Source organism: Coregonus clupeaformis, unplaced genomic scaffold (assembly GCF_020615455.1).
Source record: "Coregonus clupeaformis isolate EN_2021a unplaced genomic scaffold, ASM2061545v1 scaf0672, whole genome shotgun sequence".
Taxonomy (NCBI): Eukaryota; Metazoa; Chordata; class Actinopteri; order Salmoniformes; family Salmonidae; genus Coregonus; species Coregonus clupeaformis.
Window position 1 is genome coordinate 139177 of NW_025534127.1, and position 22474 is coordinate 161650.

The 22474-nt window shown below is 43.3% G+C and overlaps 1 protein-coding gene across 1 annotated transcript; it reads left to right on the plus strand.

Annotated features, from left to right (window-relative positions):
- The first annotated feature begins 2550 nt into the window (after positions 1 to 2550).
- Positions 2551 to 21652, plus strand: LOC121562442. The gene is made up of 8 exons (XM_045216298.1): positions 2551 to 2613; positions 2712 to 2758; positions 5135 to 5316; positions 5452 to 5565; positions 11148 to 11435; positions 11639 to 11737; positions 20907 to 20988; positions 21395 to 21652. The coding sequence occupies exons 1-6, from the start codon at positions 2603 to 2605 to the stop codon at positions 11678 to 11680; spliced, it is 684 nt and encodes a 227-aa protein (XP_045072233.1). The 5' UTR covers positions 2551 to 2602; the 3' UTR covers positions 11681 to 11737; positions 20907 to 20988; positions 21395 to 21652.
- The last annotated feature ends 822 nt before the right edge of the window (positions 21653 to 22474 follow it).

Consider the following 22474-nt stretch of genomic DNA (forward strand, 5'->3'; position numbering starts at 1 on the left):
TCTACAGTAGATTGCAACTCCGCCCCTTTGGCAGTTCTGTCTAGACGGAAACTGTTGTAGTTGGGGATGGTAATTTCTGAATTTTTGGTGGCCTTCCTAAGCCAGGATTCAGACACTGCTAGAACATCAGGGTTGGCGGAGTGTGCTAACGCAGTGAATAACTCAAACTTAGGGAGGAGGCTTCTGATGTTAACATGCAAGAAACCAAGGCTTTTGCGGTTACAGAAGTCAACAAATGATAGCGCCTGGGGAGTAGGAGCGATACTGGGGGCTACAGGGCCTGGGTTAACCTCTACATCACCAGAGGAACAGAGGAGGAATAGAATAAGGATACGGCTAAAGGCTTTAAGAACTGGTCTTCTAGTGCGTTGGGTACAGAATAAAAGGGGCAGATTTCTGGGCATTGTAGAATAGATTCAGGGCATTATGTACAGACAAGGATATGGAAGGATATGAGTACAGTGGAGGTAAACCTAAGCGTTGGGTAACAATGAAAGAGATAGCATCACTGGAGGCACCGATTGAGCCGGTGTCCGCGTGTGTGGGGGGTGGGACAAAGGAGCTATCTGAGGCAGGTTGAGCAGGACTGGGGGCTCTACAGTGAAAAAGTACAGTAAGAACTAACCGAAACAGCAATAGGCAAGGCATATTGACATGGGAGAGAGCCATAAAGCAATCGAGAGAGCTAACTCAACAGCTGGTAATGGCGACGAAAGTTTGAGCTGAGGCTAAACAGATAAACAGGATAGGGTACCGTATAAAGGAACAGTCAAGCAGGCATCAGCTGTGTAGCTGAATGATCATAAGGTCCAGTGAACAGCAATAGGTTAGTCCGGGCTCCGTGTCAACACTAGGAAGTCCCGTCCGGTTGACAGAGAGGTAGATAGCCGGGAGATGGGCCTGGCTCGAGGCTAGCTCAAGGCTAACTGGTGCTTGCTCCGGGACAGTGGTGATTAGCCAACAACAACAACAGCCATTCGGTTGCAGCTAGCTAGTTGCGATGATCCGGTGTTAAGGTCCAGTGATTCAGTGATTCCGGCAGAAAATCCGATATGCTCTGGCTCGATAGCGCGCTGTGCAGACTGGCTGATAATTGTCCAGGCTAGAGCTGGATGGTAGGTAGTGCAGGCCACAGACAATGGTGAAGACCGCTAACGGTGGCTAATAACAAGTAGCTAGTTAGCTGGCTAGCTGGCTAGTTTCAGCCGGAGGTTCTAGATAAAAGGTATAAAGAAATAATAGAATCCGTTCCACGTTGGGTGAGGCGGGTTGCAGGAAAGTATATTTAGAAAGTGAGATTGAGAAATATATACGAAAAAGACAGGCTATTTACACGAGGACACCACAGAAAACACGACCGCACTGCTACGCTCCAGTGGATGTGTGGCACATGAGACGTGGCTTCAGTTCATGTCAGGAGAGAGTTGGCTATGGTAGTGGAGTGGAGCTGTCATCACCTCTTAATCAGGGAACAGGAGGGGACTTAGCTGGAAATACAAATAGCAATATAACAGCATGATCTGTTTGTTCGTTGTAAAATTCCTCCTCGCATCTACGCGCTCTCCTCCTCTCACCTTTTCCCTTCGCTTGTGATCTAGGGCAACGGTGTCTAGATGGAATTTGTATTTGTGGTCCTGGCAACTGGACCTTTTTTGGTACACCATTATTTTTGTCTTAATGAGATTTACAGTCATGGCCCAGGTCTGACAGAATCTGTGCAGAAGATCTAGGGGGTGTTGTATGCCCTCCTTGGTTGTGGACAGAAGCACCAGATCATCAGCAAACAGTAGACATTTGACTTCAGATTCTAGTAGGGTGAGGCCGGGTGCTGCAGACTGTTCTAGTGCCCTCGCCAATTCGTTGATATACATGTTTAAGAGGGTGGGGCTCAAACTGCATCCCTGTCTCACCCCACAGCCCTGTGGAAATAAATGTGTGTTTTTTGCTCATTTTAACCGCACACTTATTGTTGTTTTTGTATATGGATTTTATAATGTTGTATGTTTTTTCCCCAACACCACTTTCCATAAATTTGTATAGCAGACCCTCATGCCAAATTGAGTCAAAAGCTTTTTTGAAATCAACAAAGCATGAGAAGACTTTGCCTTTGTTTTGTTTGTTTGTCAATTAATTAACACAATCTCTCTCACTCACCTCTCTCTCCCTCCGTCTGTACAGCTGGGGAAGATGGGTTGGATATACAGTTGTAGAAGTGGTAAGGTTTTGGTTATTGTGATGTGTGGTGTTGTTTTGTATCGTGGGGTAGAGGGCAAGGTGATTATGCAGCACAGGGGCTTTTTGTTTTTAAAGGGGGGTCGATGGGGGGGGTTAATTAAATGAAATGAGGATGTATAATTAAAGAAAGACAAAAAAAAGTATCTCTCTCTCTCGCTCTCTCGTTCCTCTCTCTCTCCTCTCTCTCCCCCCCCCTCTCTCTCTCTCTCTCTCTCTCTCTCTCTCTCTCTCTCTCTCTCTCTCTCTCTCTCTCTCTCTCTCTCTCTCCATTGAAATAATTGAAGTGTTATTGTTTGTTGCCTTGGCAACAGCTGGGCAGGGATGGAATGACGTGTCCTGTGGAGAGCTGAGGTTCTACGTGTGTTCGATGGAGACAAGGTAGCGGGCTAATACTGTCTTGTACCTGGCCATGTTTTTGCAGAGACCACATTAACAGTAAAATACATTCATGTCTTATTTTTTTCATGTTCTTTTAGATCTGGTTTAGCAGCATTACCAAGTCAGAAGCAAGCACACGAGAGAGGTAGGTGTGTCTAGGACCATTGCTATTCATTGTAAAGCTATCAGCTATTTTGACCACTTTCCCAGCAGCTTCGGCAAAAACGTGGAGCACTCTGCCATAAAGATGACAGCTGTCTGATGTTTAATGGCACTTGAGAACGCTACGCCATTCAAACTTTTAAACGTGTAGACAGGTCTGAAATTGTTTTTAAACTATTAAGCTTTTCATCCTCCTAGAAAACCTCATCCACTTTAATGGGATATCTTCAACATTCTAAAGATGCCATTATTTAAATCTCCCATGTTAAAAACTGACTTCCAACGTTCTATTCACTGTAAACAATGTGACTTTTGACACCAATCAGCTATCAGCTATTTTGACCACTTTTCCCAGCAGCTTCGGCAAAAACGTAGAGCATATTTTTTAGTCCACTTCTCTGCTATTCAAACCTAACATCACAACACAGAAATAACTTATACCAATCAAACTATACAGCTGTTTTGGTAACTGCATCAACTACTTTAATGTAGCTAACTTCCCACTGTTGAAGTAAGTGCCATATAACGTTTAGAATGTTCTAATTGTAGCACTGTGGAAGCATGTCAGACTGATTATACTACACAGCTCACTCTAACCCACTAACCTTACCCTCTATAACAACCCCCACGCTAGCCACGCTACGATAGCGACCCCACTTACTATAGCTAACCCATGACCTACCTATCTAAAATAGCCTGGGCTATTTACTACTACTACTACAACCCACTGACGGCTACCATCAACTAGTTTTACAACGGTCACTCCCTCTACTAAACCAGCCTACAAAATGTAACACTAACAAACTTCTAAACTACTTCCACTAGGTGCACCGTTATAGTTCTTCCTCAAATTATATCCTAAAACTTTACTAATTCCTTATGAGTGAAAGTGTAGTAGTGTGACTGTAGTTGTTAGTGATGAAAGATGTGATATAACTGCCCCACACTCCAAAGTAATACGGTTCATATAGTAGTCTATCAAAGTAATCAGACCAGATATTGTAATATATTTTTTAAACTTTTGACTATATTTCACTACTTCGCTTTAGTAAAGCGTTTCAAAATGTCTTCCAAAAAATACTTGTAAAGAGGTAAAGCAACCCCCAGTTTTTCTTCATGGAAATTTACAAAGAAAAAGCCATATCTCAGACTGGCCAATAAAAAGAAAAGATTAAGATGGGCAGTCTGAGATATGGCTTTTTCTTTGCAACTCTGCCTAGAAGGTCAGCATCCCGGAGTCACCTCTTCACTGTTGACGTTGAGGCTGGTGTTTTGCAGGTACTATTTAATGAAGCTGCCAGTTGAGGACCTGTGAGGTGTCTGTTTCTCAAACTAGACACGCTAATGTATTTGTCCTCTTGCTCAGTTGTGCACCGGGGCCTCCCACTCCTCTTTCTATTCTGGTTAGAGCCAGTTTGCGTTGTTCTGGGAAGGGAGTAGTACACAGCATTGTACGAGATCTTCAGTTTCTTGGCAATTTCTCGCATGGAATAGCCTTCATTTCTCAGAACAAGAATAGACAGACGAGTTTCAGAAGAAAGTTATTTGTTTCTGGCCATTTTGGGTTGAGGTTTAGTTGAGGTCGGGTGATTGTGGAGGCCAGGTCATCTGATGCAGCACTCCATCACTCTCCTTCTTGGTCAAATAGCCCTTAGACAGAGAATGCCAAGAGTGTGCAAAGCTGTCATCAAGGCAAAGGGTGGCTTCTTTAAAGAATCTCAAATTTAAAATATTTGTTTAACACTTTCTTGGTTACTACATGATTCCATATGTGTTATTTCATAGTTTTGACGTCTTCACTATTGTTCTAAAATGTAGAAAATAGTTTAGAAAAATAAAAAATCTTCAAAGAGTAGGTTTGTCCAAGCTTGTGACTGGTTCTGTAGGTGTACTGTAATCAAATGAAACAAATTAAATGATTGAAAGAAACAATGTTTAGCAGGCGCTCCTTTGCATCAAGCCTGTCTGTTCTTCATATGAACATGTATTGCAATGTGAAACATGTATTTCTAGATGAAACACTGATTAAGTTTGGTGTAAAGTGACTGTATGACTTTGTGTGATGTAATAGTCAATAGAAAATGTGCTTAGAGTTTTGAAACAGCTGCCTTTTTGATGATCTGTTTTGAGTTTTGTACTAAGAGTTGCTAAAATGTACCACATACTTATAAAAAACTGCACCAAAGCAAAAAAAAATGTCCTCTGTAGCTCAGATGGTAGAGCACGGCGCTTGTAACGCCAAGGTATAGGGTTCGATCCCGGGACCACGCATACACAAAAAAATTATGCACGCATGACTGTAAGTCGCTTTGGATAAAAGCTTCTGCTAAATGCCATATTATATTATTCCTCCCCCCAGAACTGGTTGAAGAGGTGAGTATTTATGACGTCCTGTGGGAGACCAGTAAGAGAGTAGCAGATGAGACCCTCTACTCAGCCTTCCTCAGAGGGATGTATTCCAGACGTCTGCCTGCCCGCTTCTACGCTGACTTCTGCCACCAGGAGGCGCTATACCTGGACAGAGTCATCACCATGCTGCAGGTGAAAGGAAAATACATTAAATAAAACTAATACCGTAAAGTTTTACTTACTGTGATACGTGGTTGTCGTCCCTAGCTATCTTAAGATAAGTTGCTCTGGATAACAGTGTCTGCTAAATGTGTGTGTGAGTGCCAGGTGCTGATCAGAACAGTCCAGGGTCCCCCAGACATCATGCTGTTTCTCCAGACAACACATCAACACTACCAGGAGTCTCTGAAGGAGGCCCAGAACCAAACTCCACCACACCTGGTAAGAAGCACTTATAACAATCACCCTTAATATACAATTTAAGATAATATATCTTAATATATAATTTAAGAGGACTTAAAGCAAGAAAAACAACTGGAACGTAGTAGTTGATTTATCAATTCAATAGACCTTCCATAAACGTTTTCAATGACCCTTATTTAACCTTTTTGTTTTGGTTAAATTCAAGTTCAATTACTCAGGTTTTAGTGTATTTAGACCCACCCCAAAATGGAAATCAATAGTTTAAAGTCTCTGCTTTCTTTTCCCTTTTTGATTCCCTTTAGTTCATTCAGTTCACTTCATAGTCTTTTATCATTACAACAATATTCCCTTTAGTTCATTTATTTCAGTTCATAGTCTTTTCGCATTCAAATTATATTTCCCTAAATTGGCTTTTTAGTGTGTCTATAGCTAGGTTTCCATCCAATTGGTGACAGATTTTCAAGTGAATATTCAAAAATCTTCATAAAAACAATATGCCATTTCAGAGTTTCCGTTAAGAAAACTTGGTGCTGGACAACACGATAGGGAAGATTTTAATTTACCGGATATTTGAGAAATCCATATGCATTCATTTTCAACCTGGCGCAGCCAGCGCCATCAATAAACGAGAGATGTTGGCCAAATGAGCCACATTTACAAACTTTAAAAACAGATATAATTAATGACAAAAACACTATTCCTTCTGTTTCGCAAAACTTTATAGCCTAAACTTTATACCTATTTTTTAAAATTGTTTTTTAGGCTACTTTCCTAAAACAATAATTGTCCACTAAATGTATCAGGGTATGCATGCAAAGGCCTATAGGCTTAGGTGTTCACTGTATGATATTCATATTTTAATAAATAAAATATATATATATATATATATATATATATATATATATATATATATATATATATATATATATATATATATATATACAGTGGGGAAAAAAAGTATTTAGTCAGCCACCAATTGTGCAAGTTCTCCCACTTAAAAAGATGAGAGAGGCCTGTAATTTTCATCATAGGTCAACTGTCAACTATGACAGGCAAAATGAGAAAAAAAAATCCAGAAAATCACATTGTAGGATTATTTATGAATTTATTTGCAAATTATGGTGGAAAATAAGTATTTGGTCAATAACAAAAGTTTCTCAATACTTTGTTATATACCCTTTGTTGGCAATGACACAGGTCAAACGTTTTCTGTAAGTCTTCACAAGGTTTTCACACACTGTTGCTGGTATTTTGGCCCATTCCTCCATGCAGATCTCCTCTAGAGCAGTGATGTTTTGGGACTTTCAACTCCCTCCAAAGATTTTCTATGGGGTTGAGATCTGGAGACTGGCTAGGCCACTCCAGGACCTTGAAATGCTTCTTACGAAGCCACTCCTTCGTTGCCCGGGCAGTGTGTTTGGGATCATTGTCATGCTGAAAGACCCAGCCACGTTTCATTTTCAATGCCCTTGCTGATGGAAGGAGGTTTTCACTCAAAATCTCACGAAACATGGCCCCATTCATTCTTTCCTTTACACGGATCAGTCGTCCTGGTCCCTTTGCAGAAAACAAGCCCCAAAGCATGATGTTTCCACCCCCATGCTTCACAGTAGGTATGGTGTTCTTTGGATGCAACTCAGCATTCTTTGTCCTCCAAACATGATGAGTTGAGTTTTTACCAAAAAGTTCTATTTTGGTTTCATCTGACCATATGACATTCTCCCAGTCCTCTTCTGGATCATCCAAATGCACTCTAGCAAACTTCAGACGGGCCTGGACATGTACTGGCTTAAGCAGGGGGACACGTCTGGCACTGCAGGATTTGAGTCCCTGGCGGCGTAGTGTGTTACTGATGGTAGGCTTTGTTACTTTGGTCCCAGCTCTCTGCAGGTCATTCACTAGGTCCCCCCGTGTGGTTCTTGTTTTTTTGCTCACCGTTCTTGTGATCATTTTGACCCCACGGTGTGAGATTTTGCGTGGAGCCCCAGATCGAGGGAGATTATCAGTGGTCTTGTATGTCTTCCATTTCCTAATAATTGCTCCCACAGTTGATTTCTTCAAACCAATCTGCTTACCTATTGCAGATTCAGTCTTCCCAGCCTGGTGCAGGTCTACAATTTAGTTTCTGGTGTCCTTTGACAGCTCTTTGGTCTTGGCCATAGTGGAGTTTGGAGTGTGACTGTTTGAGGTTGTGGACAGGTGTCTTTTATACTGATAACAAGTTCAAACAGGTGCCATTAATACAGGTAATGAGTGGAGGACAGAGGAGCCTCTTAAAGAAGAAGTTACAGGTCTGTGAGAGCCAGAAATCTTGCTTGTCTGTAGGTGACCAAATACTTATTTTCCACCATAAATTAGAAATAATTTAATAAAAAATCCTACAATGTGATTTTCAGGATTTTTTTTTCTCAATTTGTCTGTCATAGTTGACGTGTACCTATGATGAAAATTAGAGGCCTCTCTCATCTTTTTAAGTGGGAGAACTTGCACAATTGGTGGCTGACTAAATACTTTTTTCCCCACTGTATATATATATACAGTGCCTTGCAAAAGTATTCAACCCCCTTGCCGTTTTTCCTATTTTGTTGCATTACAACCTGTAATTTAAATGGATTTTAATTTGGATTTCATATAATGGACATACACAAAATAGTTCAAATTGGTGAAGTGAAATGAAAAAAATTACTTGTTTCAAAAAATTCTAAAAAACCAATAACGAAAAAGGGGTGTGTGCATATGTTTTCACCCACTTTGCTATGAAGCCCCTAAATAAGATCTGGTGCAACCAATTACCTTCAGAAGTCACATAATTAGTTAAATAAAGTCCACCTGTGTGCAATCTAATTTTCACATGACCTGTCACATGATCTCAGTATATATACACCTGTTCTGAAAGGCCCCAGAAAAAAGCCATTGCTTAAAGAAGAAAAATAAGCAAACACGTTTGGTGTTCGCCAAAAGGCATGTGGGAGACTCCCCAAACATATGGAAGAAGATACTCTGGTCAAATGAGACTAAAATTGAGCTTTTTGGCCATCAAGGAAAATGCTATGTCTGGTGAAAACCCAACACCTCTCATCACCCCGAGAACACCATCCCCACAGTGAAGCATGGTGGTGGCAGCATCATGCTGTGGGGATGTTTTTCATCGGCAGGGACTGGGAAACTGCTCAGAATTGAATGAATGATGGATGGCACTAAATACAAGGAATTTCTTGAGGGAAACCTGTTTCAGTCTTCCAGAGATTTGAGACTGGGACGGAGGTTCACCTTCCAGCAGGACAATGACCCTAAGCATACTGTTAAAGCAACCCTCGAATGGTTTAAGGGGAAACATTAAGCCCAAACCTCAATCCAATTGAGAAACTGTTGTATGACTTAAAGATTGCTGTACACCAGTGGAACCCATCCAACTTGAAGGAGCTGGAGCAGTTTTGCCTTGAAGAATGGGCAAAAATCCCAGTGGCTAGATGTGCCAAGCTTATAGAGACATACCCCAAGAGACTTGCAGCTTTATTTGCTGCAAAAGGTGGCTCTACAAAGTATTGACTTTTGGGGGGGTGAATAGTTATGCACGCTCAAGTTCTCAGTTTCTTTGTCTTATGTCTTGTTTGTTTCACCCCAAAAAATATTTTGCATCTTCAAAGTGGTAGGCATGTTGTGTAAATCAAATGATACCAGCCCCCCAAAAATCTATTTTAATTCCAGGTTGTAAGGCAACAAAATAGGAAAAAGGCCAAGGGGGGTGAATACTTTCGCAAGCCACTGTACACTGGGGATAATGGGGAAGATGGGCGACACCTGGAGGGGGGTGGAGACAATCACAAAGACAGGTGAAACTGATCAGGGTGCATTCTCTGTGTAAGGGCTATATTACCAAGAAGGAGAGTTAATGGAGTGCTGCATCAGATGACCTGGCCTCAACAATCCCACGACCTTAACCAAATTGAGATGGTTTGGGATGAGTTGGACCGCAGAGTGAAGGAAAAGAAGCCAACAAGTGCTCAGCATATGTGGGAACTCCTTCAATACTGTTGAAAAGCATTCCAGGTGAAGCTGATTGAGAGAATGCCAAGAGTATGCAAAGCTGTCATCAAGGCAAAGGATGGCTATTTGAAGAATCTCAAATATAAATTTAATTTTGATTTTTTTAACACTTTTTTTGGTTACAACATGATTCCATATGTGTTATTTCATAGTTTTGATGTCTTCACTATTATTCTACAATGTAGAAAATAGTAAAAAAAAAAAAATGAGTAGGTGTTGTAAAACTTTTGACCGGTAGTGTATACTGTGGCATATAACAGTGGCGGCACAGGAGGCTGAACCCCGAAGTAGGGCTTCAGATTGAACACAGTGTGTTTTTTCGTCACCTTCCATTCTATTCCATAGCTGACAGGACCCCAACTGTCTCATCACTGTTGCTGGACTGGACCACTTCAGCTCAAGACTTGGACGAGAAGTAGTCCGACGCTTTAGAAAGCGGATGCGCCCAGACCATATCTCCCGGCAGAAAACTGTGCATTATAGTATTTGTCTTGTCTGGCCAGGCATATGGCCCCCTCTGTTGGACTTCTTATGCCTGCTGTGTCTCCAAGAGGTTGGAGGGTGGGATCAGCCTGTCCAGAGGTCCTTGGAGATTCCTCCCCATGGAAGGCTCAGGAGTGGGGGTTTCTGCTTATTTCATGTTTTGCCGTGTTGATGGCATAACGGAACTCAGGAAGCCACTGGTCCCTGTTCCTGTGGTGTTCTCCCACAAAAGAGGCAATCGTAGTCTTGAGAGTACGATTGTCTCTCTCCGTAAGATTGGCTTGTGGATGGTAATTTGTGGTGAACTGGTGGTGTCATCCCCCATGACCTGCAAAGATCCTCCATAACATTGCCTGTGAACTGGAATCCACGATCAGATATGAGGAGCTAAGGATGAACTTCACTATCCTTCAGGAAAAACATTTCAACCCATTTAGTAAATTAGTCGATGCGAATTGATGACCACCAGACAACCTCCAAGATGCAAAGAAAAGTCATGGAAGTAATCCAGAAAACAGGAGACAAGGGATCTCTTTCTACTATGACTCGATTTGTAGACTGTTACTGTTATATATGTGGCAGTGTCACACTCTGCTTTGGGCCATCAGAACAGAACCACACCTGGTAACGAGCTCTCTCCTCTCTACAGAACCTCCCTATCTCAGCAGGTACAGGGTAAAACACCCGTCTCCTCCTCCTCCTCTTGGTTTATGCCAAGATGGCGCCGACGGAGAAGGGTGACATCTTACAGGTTGCAACCCAACTTTGCAGTAACTTTACCCTGCCTTCATGTACATACTGTATCAACGTCAAATACCTCGTACCTCTGCACATTGATCTGGTACTGGTACTCCCTGTATATTGTTGTGTACTTTGTTTTATTCCTCCTGTTACTTTTATTTGTATTATTATTTAAAACTCTGCATCAATGAGAAGGGCTCGTAAACATTTCAAGTCTACACCAGTTATATTCAGCTAGTGACAAATAAAATGTAATTAGATTTTCCTCCTCCTTTTCCTCCTTCTCCTCCTCCTCTTCCTCCTCCTCCTCCTCCTCCTCCTGCCTATAGAACCTGTCCTCCATCCAGCCCTCTGCAGCCGTGCGTCAGTACCTCCAAAGCTTCCATGACATAGTGAATGAGGAGCCCATTTACTGGCTGGTGTCTCTGCTGCCCAGAGCCCTGCTCAGACCTTACCTGGCACAACACCTGCCCCTGGGAGAGAGGACCAGACCAGGCCCCAGCCCCTGCCTCTACCCCTGGCTAAGCCTCTTCCCCTGCCCCTGCTACCAGTGGGGGGGGAGAGGACATGAAGTCAGACCAGAGGAACCAGAAGGACAAGTCAGGGTCATATTACAGGTATCTTGAGGATATTATAATGTATTACAACTGATACAATATAATGTATACTGATTGATATTGATGATTTAATGTATGCTGATTGATATTGATGACATTGATTGCCTATGGAGGTTTATAATGTCTCAACTCCACATTGTTGTGTTTAATCTAGTGTGGTAATATTGTGGAGTGACACTTTTCTTACCTGTTTCTCTCTCCAGGCCTCTACTGGAGAAGTACCAGGATGTGATAGACGTCTATAAGGCTGTCAACATCTTCAGAGTCCAGATGATCAACGAGAAGGCTCTCTTCACCTCCAGGTAAAGTTAGCCTAACTTAGGTCTGCAGTTAGCCTATATTAGGTATGCAGTTAGCCTGGTCCTGCTATTTAAGTCTACAGTTAGCCAGGTCCTGCTAACTAAGTCTACAGTTAGCCAGTTCCTGCTAACTAAGTCTACAGTTAGCCTGGTCCTGCTAACTAAGTCTACAGTTAGCCTGGTCCTGTTATCTTAGTATACAGTTAGCCAGGTCCTGCTAACTACTGTAAGTCTACAGTTAGCCTGGTCCTGCTAACCAAGTCTTGCCAGGTCTCCCTCGCAAAACAGGCTGTCAACCCTACGGGATCTTCTTAGCCTGGGTACCAGTCTACTTTGTGATAACATTCTACTCCTTGCCACTCCTTGTCATGCGAAATACAGTGGGGGAAAAAAGTATTTAGTCAGCCACCAATTGTGCAAGTTCTCCCACTTAAAAAGATGAGAGAGGCCTGTAATTTTCATCATAGGTCAACTGTCAACTATGACAGACAAAATGAGAAAAAAGTAATCCAGAGAATCACATTGTAGGATTTTTTATGAATTTATTTGCAAATTATGGTGGAAAATAAGTTTTTGGTCAATAACAAAAGTTTCTCAATACTTTGTTATATACCCTTTGTTGGCAATGACACAGGTCAAAAGTTTTCTGTAAGTCTTCACAAGGTTTTCACACACTGTTGCTGGTATTTTAGCCCATTCCTCCATGCAGATCTCCTCTAGAGCAGTGATGTTTTGGGGCTATCGATGGGCAACACAGACTTTCAACTCCCTCCAAAGATTTTCTTTGGGGTTGAGATCTGGAGACTGGCTAGGCCACTCCAGGACCTTGAAATGCTTCTTACGAAGCCACTCCTTCGTTGCCCGGGCGGTGTGTTTGGGATCATTGTCATGCTGAAAGACCCAGCCACGTTTCATCTTCAATGCCCTTGCTGATGGAAGGAGGTTTTCACTCAAAATCTCACAATACATGGCCCCATTCATTCTTTCCTTTACACGGATCAGTCGTCCTGGTCCCTTTGCAGAAAAACAGCCCCAAAGCATGATGTTTCCACCCCCATGCTTCACAGTAGGTATGGTGTTCTTTGGATGCAACTCAGCATTCTTTGTCCTCCAAACACGACGAGTTGAGTTTTTACCAAAAAGTTCTATTTTGGTTTCATCTTGACCATATGACATTCTCCCAATCCTCTTCTGGATCATCCAAATGCACTCTAGCAAACTTCAGACGGGCCTGGACATGTACTGGCTTAAGCAGGGGGACACGTCTGGCACTGCAGGATTTGAGTCCCTGGCGGCGTAGTGTGTTACTGATGGTAGTCTTTGTTACTTTGGTCCCAGCTCTCTGCAGGTCATTCACTAGGTCACCCCGTGTGGTTCTGGGATTTTTGCTCACTGTTCTTGTGATCATTTTGACCCCACGGGGTGAGATCTTGCGTGGAGCCCCAGATCGAGGGAGATTATCAGTGGTCTTGTATGTCTTCCATTTCCTAATAATTGCTCCCACAGTTGATTTCTTCAAACCAAGCTGCTTACCTGTTGCAGATTCAGTCTTCCCAGCCTGGTGCAGGTCTACAATTTCGTTTCTGTTGTCCTTTGACAGCTCTTTGGTCTTGGCCATAGTGGAGTTTGGAGTGTGACTGTTTGAGGTTGTGGACAGGTGTCTTTTATACTGATAACAAGTTCAAACAGGTGCCATTAATATAGGTAACGAGTGGAGGACAGAGGAACCTCTTAAAGAAGAAGTTACAGGTCTGTGAGAGCCTGAAATATTGCTTGTTTGTAGGTGACCACTTATTTTCCACCATCATTTGCAAATAAATTCATAAAAAATCCTACGATGTGATTTTCTGGAATTTTTTTCTCAATTTGTCTGTCATAGTTGACGTGTACCTATAATGAAAATTACAGGCCTCTCTCATCTTTTTAAGTGGGAGAACTTGCACAATTGGTGGCTGACTAAATACTTTTTTCCCCCACTGTATAACTTGGCATATGACACGGAGTACAGGAAGTGGAATCCCAACTAGCGCATTTGGTTTGTTGAAAGTTGTGGGAACGTACATTTTTGATTTACCATTGGTTCTGGGGGCGAAGCCATGACTTTACTGACCGGTAAAATTGAAGGTTATTAAATGTTCTGAGAACGGAAGTGAAAACCTTGCCTGTTCTGGTAACGTTAAGTTTTAGGTTGAAGGTAGGTTCTGAGAACATCTTACTATGGTTCCCTGAAAGTTTTCCTGGGAGGTTTTATTAACGCTCTGAGAACAGAAATTATAGGTTATTTGAAGTATTTTTAACAACTTCCTTAAAACGTTCAATGAATGTTTCAGTAAGACTTTTAATAACACTGTTAGCTTATTTGGGGTTAACTTTTTTTTAAACTCCAAGCACAGATAGGACCAGGGGCGCAACTTTGGTTTTAGAAGTGGTGGTGGGGGGGGGGGGGACATAAGCTGGCGGGGGGTCTGGGGTCCTCCCTCTGATTGATTGTGTAGAAATCCAGGAAATTAAACAATCTAATATTACCCTTTTGGAGTCACTTTTATTGTAAATATGTTTCTAAACACTTCTACATGAATGTGGATGCTACCATGATTATGGATGATCCTGAATTAATCGTGAATTATGATGAGTGAGAAAGTTATAGCCGCACAAATATCAAACCCCCCAAAAATGCTAACCTCCCCTGTTATTGTAACGGTGAGAGGTTAGCATGTCTTGGGGGTATGATATTTGTGAGTCTGTAACTTTCTCACTCATCATTATTCACGATTCATTCAGGATTATCCTTAATCATGGTAGCATCGACATTCATGTAGAAGTGGCTGATTTTCTTTTGATTTTCCCATGATGTCAAGCAAAGAGGCACTGAGTTTGAAGGTAGGCCTTGAAATACATCCACATGTACACCTCCAAGTGACTCGTATGATGTCAATTAGCCTATCAGAAGCTTCTAAAGCCATGACATAATTTTCTGGAATTTTCCAAGCTGTTTAAAGGCACAGTCAACTTAGTGTATGCAAACTTCTGACCCACTGGAATTGTGATACAGTGAATTAAAAATGAAATAATCTATCTGTAAACAATTGTTGGAAAAATTATTTGTGTCATGCACAAAGTAGATGTCCTAACCGACTTGCCAAAACTTTAGTTTGTTAACAAGAAAATTGTGGAGTGGTTGAAAAATGAGTTATAATGACTCCAACCTAAGTGTATGTAAACTTCCGACTTCAACTGTACTCTGGTCAGATGAGACTAAAATTTAGGAAATGGATGGATGGATGGCGCTAAATACAGGGAAATTATTGAGGGAAACCTGTTTCAGTCTTCCAGAGATTTGAGACTGGGACGGAGGTTCACCTTCCAGCAGGACAATGACCCTAAGCATACAGCTAAAGCAACACTCGAGTGGTTTAAGGGGAAATATTTAAATGTCTTGGAATGGCCTAGTCAAAGCCCAGACCTCAATCCAATTGAGAATCTGTGGTATGACTTAAAGATTGCTGTACACCAGCGGAACCCATCCAACTTGAAGGAACTGGAGCAGTTTTGCCTTGAAGAATGGGCAAAAATCCCAGTGGCTAGATGTGCCAAGCTTATAGAGACATACCCCAAGAGACTTGCAGCTGTAATTGCTGCAAAAGGTGGCTCTACAAAGTATTGACTTTGGGGGGGGTGAATAGTTATGCACGCTCAAGTTCTGTTTTTTTGTCTTATTTCTTGTTTGTTTCACAAATAAATATATTTTGCATCTTCAAAGTGGTAGGCATGTTGTGTAAATCAAATGATACAACCCCCCCCCAAAATCCATTTTAATTCCAATTTGTAAGGCAACAAAATAGGAAAAATGCCAAGGGGGGTGAATACTTTTGCAAGCCACTGTACATAACTTGACATTTCTGCAATCCATTGTGACATTGTGGGAGGATAACCAACATTCCAATTAATGGCAATGCATTTCTTAGCCACTATAAATGCTAGGTAACACAGATTCTTCTGATGACAGTCTCCAGTATTAACATTTCCAAGCAAACAAAAACAGGGAGAAGGGAGAATCTGTAGACATGCTGAGATAAAAGAACATACTCTTTGCCAGAATTCAGCCAGCCTTCACAAGACCATAACATATGCAAATATGTCCCCCTTTTGTGTTTTACACCTCCAGCAGAGGAATGACATTTCTGAGTGCATGAAATTCACTTTCATTGGCATATAGTACGTTCTATGGATGGTCTTAAACTGCAGTAATTTATGTCTGAGATGATATGAACATGACTGGGCATTCAAACATATCTGTATCCATTCATCATCACTAATAGTGTCTCCCAGGTCTTCCTCACATTTTTGTTTTACATGTTTTGTGTCATCGGGCCTTAAAATAGTTTCAGTCTTTGAAGCTTGTGGATGGTCCAGTGTTTGCTGTACAAACAGAATAGTGTTGCATCCTCAGTGCAGTTACAGGCTGGTCTTCCCTGGATCCTCAGTGCAGTCACAGGCTGGTCTTCCCTGGATCCTCAGTGCAGTCACAGGCTGGTCTTGCCTGGATCCTCAGTGCAGTCACAGACTGGTCTTCCCTGGATCCTCAGTGCAGTCACAGGCTGGTCTTTCCTGGATCCTCAGTGCAGTCACAGGCTGGTTTCCCTGGATCCTCAGTGCAGTCACAGACTGGTCTTCCCTGGATCCTCAGTGCAGTCACAGACTGGTCTTCCCTGGATCCTCAGTGCAGTCACAGACTGGTCTTCCCTGGATCCTCAGTGCAGTCACAGACTGGTCTTCCCTGGATCCTCAGTGCAGTCACAGACTGGTCTTCCCTGGATCCTCAGTGCAGTCACAGAATGGTCTTCCCTGGATCCTCAGTGCAGTCACAGACTGGTCTTCCCTGGATCCTCAGTGCAGTCACAGGCTGGTCTTCCCTGGATCCTCAGTGCAGTCACAGACTGGTCTTCCCTGGATCCTCAGTGCAGTCACAGGCTGGTTTCCCTGGATCCTCAGTGCAGTCACAGACTGGTCTTCCCTGGATCCTCAGTGCAGTCACAGACTGGTCTTCCCTGGATCCTCAGTGCAGTCACAGACCGGTCTTTCCTGGATCCTCAGTGCAGTTACAGGCTGGTTTCTCTGGATCCTCAGTGCAGTCACAGACTGGTCTTCCCTGGCTCCTCAGTAGAGTCACAGACTGGTCTTCCCTGATTGCCTGACCCTGCTGAAACACCTGTCACCATCTGATCCTGCTCAGATGAGGCAAGACAAATAATTACCTTGGTGTACATTTATACATTATATTAGCCAAGAATGGAAACAATGGTTCAATAATTGAAATGACCATTATTCCCAGATCCCAGTCTGTAGCCAACACATCAGCTCAAGATGGAACTTTGTATCCATTCACTGATTGTTATAATACACTGCAAAATTCACCTGATCTCCGTAGGCTGGTCTTCCCTGGCTGTCTGACCCTGCTGGGACACCGGTCACCATCTGATCCTGCTAAGACATGATGATCATAGTGTTGTGTACTGACTGTGCACCATGACAGTGAAGCCTGAAGAGCTGTTTATACTGTGTCAGTGTGAAAAGTAGGGAATTAACTAGGGGAACTGACAGATCAATAACGTTACATTGGAGATCAATAACGTTACATTGCTACAGTATACTGACTCTATTAAAAACTCACAGTGCGCTGTCAAAAAAAGGTCCGAATAGTTTGGCCGATGGTTTCATCATTTTGATTCAGGTCTACTAGTGTGATTGAGGCTAAAATAATAGCTATTGTTAGCCAACTTTTGGCTAGCTCTAATGGCACATCAACAGGTGAAAACGAGCCAAGTTTATTTACTTCTGTTGAAACGGGAAAAAACAAGGCTACAAAACATTTCCATAAACACAACAGCTGTTAGATACTGCTACCTGACAGATAGATAGAGGCTAGAGCTGAACTGGCTGTGGTAGCTACTAGCTAGATAGCTAGAGGCTAGAGCTGAACTGGCTGTGGTAGCTACTAGCTAGATAGCTAGAGGCTAGAGCTGAACTGGCTGTGGTAGCTACTAGCTAGATAGCTAGAGGCTAGAGCTGAACTGGCTGTGGTAGCTACTAGCTAGATAGCTAGAGGCTAGAGCTGAACTGGCTGTGGTAGCTACTAGCTAGATAGCTAGAGGCTAGAGCTGAACTGGCTGTGGTAGCTACTAGCTAGATAGCTAGAGGCTAGAGCTGAACTGGCTGTGGTAGCTAATAGCTAGATAGCTAGAGGCTAGAGCTGAACTGGCTGTGGTAGCTACTAGCTAGATAGCTCGAGGCTAGAGATGAACTGGCTGTGGTAGCTACTAGCTAGATAGCTAGAGGCTAGAGCTGAACTGGCTGTGGTAGCTACTAGCTAGATAGCTAGAGGCTAGAGCTGAACTGGCTGTGGTAGCTACTAGCTAGATAGCTCGAGGCTAGAGCTGAACTGGCTGTGGTAGCTACTAGCTAGATAGCTAGAGGCTAGAGCTGAACTGGCTGTGGTAGCTACTAGCCAGATAGCTAGAGGCTAGAGCTGAACTGGCTGTGGTAGCTACTAGCCAGATAGCTAGAGGCTAGAGCTGAACTGGCTGTGGTAGCTACTAGCTAGATAGCTAGAGGCTAGAGCTGAACTGGCTGTGGTAGCTACTAGCTAGATAGCTAGAGGCTAGAGCTGAACTGGCTGTGGTAGCTACTAGCTAGATAGCTAGAGGCTAGAGCTGAACTGGCTGTGGTAGCTACTATCTAGATAGCTAGAGGCTAGAGCTGAACTGGCTGTGGTAGCTACTAGCTAGATAGCTAGAGGCTAGAGCTGAACTGGCTGTGGTAGCTACTAGCTAGATAGCTAGAGGCTAGAGCTGAACTGGCTGTGTTAGCTACTAGCTAGATAGCTAGAGGCTAGAGCTGAACTGGCTGTGGTAGCTACTAGCTAGATAGCTAGAGGCTAGAGCTGAACTGGCTGTGGTAGCTACTAGCTAGATAGCTAGAGGCTAGAGCTGAACTGGCTGTGGTAGCTACTAGCTAGATAGCTAGAGGCTAGAGCTGAACTGGCTGTGGTAGCTACTAGCTAGATAGCTAGAGGCTAGAGCTGAACTGGCTGTGGTAGCTACTAGCTAGATAGCTAGAGGCTAGAGCTGAACTGGCTGTGGTAGCTACTAGCTAGATAGCTCGAGGCTAGAGCTGAACTGGCTGTGGTAGCTACTAGCTAGATAGCTAGAGGCTAGAGCTGAACTGGCTGTGGTAGCTACTAGCTAGATAGCTAGAGGCTAGAGCTGAACTGGCTGTGGTAGCTACTAGCTAGATAGCTCGAGGCTAGAGCTGAACTGGCTGTGGTAGCTACTAGCTAGATAGCTAGAGGCTAGAGCTGAACTGGCTGTGGTAGCTACTAGCCAGATAGCTAGAGGCTAGAGCTGAACTGGCTGTGGTAGCTACTAGCCAGATAGCTAGAGGCTAGAGCTGAACTGGCTGTGGTAGCTACTAGCTAGATAGCTAGAGGCTAGAGCTGAACTGGCTGTGGTAGCTACTAGCTAGATAGCTAGAGGCTAGAGCTGAACTGGCTGTGGTAGCTACTAGCTAGATAGCTAGAGGCTAGAGCTGAACTGGCTGTGGTAGCTACTATCTAGATAGCTAGAGGCTAGAGCTGAACTGGCTGTGGTAGCTACTAGCTAGATAGCTAGAGGCTAGAGCTGAACTGGCTGTGGTAGCTACTAGCTAGATAGCTAGAGGCTAGAGCTGAACTGGCTGTGGTAGCTACTAGCTAGATAGCTAGAGGCTAGAGCTGAACTGGCTGTGGTAGCTACTAGCTAGATAGCTAGCTAGCTAGTTCATTCACTTCAGACAGAACTTCAGTCGAGAGGGGATGAAACATTAGCAAACGTTACATGTCAGTTACACTACCACTACTAGCTCAGCACTGGGGAATTTTTGTTGTTGTTGTTGTTAAGTCAAACAGCAATTACCTTGCCAGCTACATCAGTCAAATAAAGAATAGCCAGTTCCTGCTCTACTTGTTTTACAACTCAGAGAAACAGCACAACACACACAGACAACAGCTGCCTCTGTTCGCACGCTCTGTGGTGTCGGCGCGGTCTTAAATCCAGCTGGATGAAACCACCAAACAGCCTACCTGACCGCTCTGAGGCATCCGCATGGTCCTAAAGCAAACCGATGCCCCTTTTGTATCACAGTGCAATTATAAAGCTGGGGGGGACAAACATGCAATTTCAGAATTTGGGGGGGGGTCATGTCCCCCCTCTGTCCCCTGTGAAAGTCCCACCCCTGGATAGGACACATGGCATTAATCACACATTTATTTAGTATTGTGACACGGCATCAGGGAGCTTCCAGCCTAGAATCCTGTATGGATCAGTTGGTAGAGCATGGCGCTTGCAACGCCAGGGTAGTGGGTTCGAACCCCGGGACCGCCCACACGTAAAATGTATGCACGCATGACGGTAAGTAAAGTGGCTGATAAATGGCACAGTATTAATATTATTATTGGGTTGTTGGTTGGTTTGTTTATAGGGATAGATGGGGGGGGGGGTGGAAAGAGGAGGGTGAGAGGATACATTAGTGAGTATGGTGTGGCGTGATGCAAATATGGTATGGAAAAATGAAATGAATTATGGGTATCACATTAACCAGGTGATCTCTGTATTAATGTTAAATATCTCTGTATTAATGTTAAATGTCTCTGTGATGTTCATCTCTGTATTCATGTTAAATGTCTCTGTGATGTTCATCTCTGTATTCATGTTAAATGTCTCTGTGATGTTAATCTCTGTATTAATGTTAAATGTCTCTGTGATGTTCATCTCTGTATTCATGTTAAATGTCTCTGTGATGTTCATCGCTGTATTCATGTTAAATGTCTCTGTGATGTTCATCTCTGTATTAATGTTAAATGTCTCTGTGATGTTCATCTCTGTATTAATGTTAAATGTCTCTGTGATGTTCATCTCTGTATTAATGTTAAATGTCTCTGTGATGTTCATCTCTGTATTCATGTTAAATGTCTCTGTGATGTTCATCTCTGTATTACTAGCTGACAGTGTAATACAACTGAGGTCATATGTAATGTTGTCTCCGGCTGGAGCATCCTAATACTTTTAAATATCAAATAAAATCAATAAATGAATCTCTATCTGATGTGATCTAATCCGTCTGTGTAATGTTATCCTAGTTGGTTTCCCACTGGTGACGAGGAGGAAGTGGAGGACCAACCCATCCTTGTGTGGTCTGTGGAGTCTGGATCTGACGTTAGGGTGAGTGACATATTTTATTTATGTTTATCTAAAAAAAAAATCTTACTTGTATTGAAATCAGTTGAGGATTGTGCACATGATTGATAATGTGACTGTTTTTCTTTTTAACGTTTACATTTATTTTCTAACACACTGGCCCATTATTTTCCTTGAGGTCACAAACAACCCCCCCCAAAAAAAAGAGGTTATTCTGTTCAAAAAACCCAATTTAGACCGGCCCACTGATCTTAAAGATGGGACCAGCCCATCCGGCCCCGAGCTGTCCTAAGGCCAGTCAGTTTCTGGTTAACAGTGACTCTATGGGGACAGCTACGTCAGGAGAGTCTTACAGATAAGGTGTGTTGTCTTTCATTGGTCGTGTTTGTCCTGTCCCCTAAATCTGTTTGTTTCTGTCGCCCCTCTCTAGGTGAAGCTGTAGCAGTGCAGCTGTATAATGCAGGAAGCTGTGTGGGTGTGGCTGTGTGATTTCACGCTGGGCTGGACTGTTCCTCTTGTCAGACATATTCCAATATTCCACTTTTATGTTTGAAACTTCCCCCCAACAACAACTGTTTAAACTGTATTAATGCAATAACTCAATGAATGCACAAATCTAATAATTGTCAACAAAGGGGCTAAAATGAAATAAAAAATGTTTAGGTAATAAAAACATAGAATGAAACAACTGCGTGAACTGTAAAACTGTATTTATTTTTATGGATATTGCAATATGAATATTAGACAGGTGCCAGAGCAGCGAACAGTTTTGACTGGGCTGAGCGGGAACTATGCTTCCACAGAGGAAGGGGAGCCAGCAGGCCAGAGGTGGATGAACGCAATGCCCTCGTTTGGGTGTAGGGACTGATCAGAGCCCGAAGGTACAGAGGTGCCGTTCCCCTCACTGCTCCATAGGCAAGCACCATGGTCTTGTAGCGGATGCGAGCTTCAACTGGAAGCCAGTGGAGTGTGCGGAGGAGGGGGGTGACGTGAGAGAACTTGGGAAGGTTGAACACCAGACGGGCTGCGGCATTCTGGATGAGTTGTAGGGGTTTAATGGCACAGGCAGGGAGGCCAGCCAACAGCGAGTTGCAGTAGTCCAGACGGGAGATGACAAGTGCCTGGATTAGGACCTGTGCCGCTTCCTGTGTAAGGCAGGGTCGTACTCTCCGAATGTTGTAGAGCATGAACCTGCAGGAGCGGGTCACCGCCTTGATGTTGGCGGAGAACGACAGGGTGTTGTCCAGGGTCACGCCTAGGCTCTTCGCACTCTGGGAGGAGGACACAGCGGAGTTGTCAACCGTGATGGCGAACTCATGGAACGGGCAGTCCTTCCCCGGGAGGAAGAGCAGCTCCGTCTTGCCAGGGTTCAGCTTGAGGTGGTGATCCGTCATCCATACTGATATGTCTGCCAGACATGCAGAGATGCGATTCGCCACCTGGTTATCAGAAGGGGGAAAGGAGAAGATTAGTTGTGTATCGTCAGCGTAGCAATGATAGGAGAGGCCAT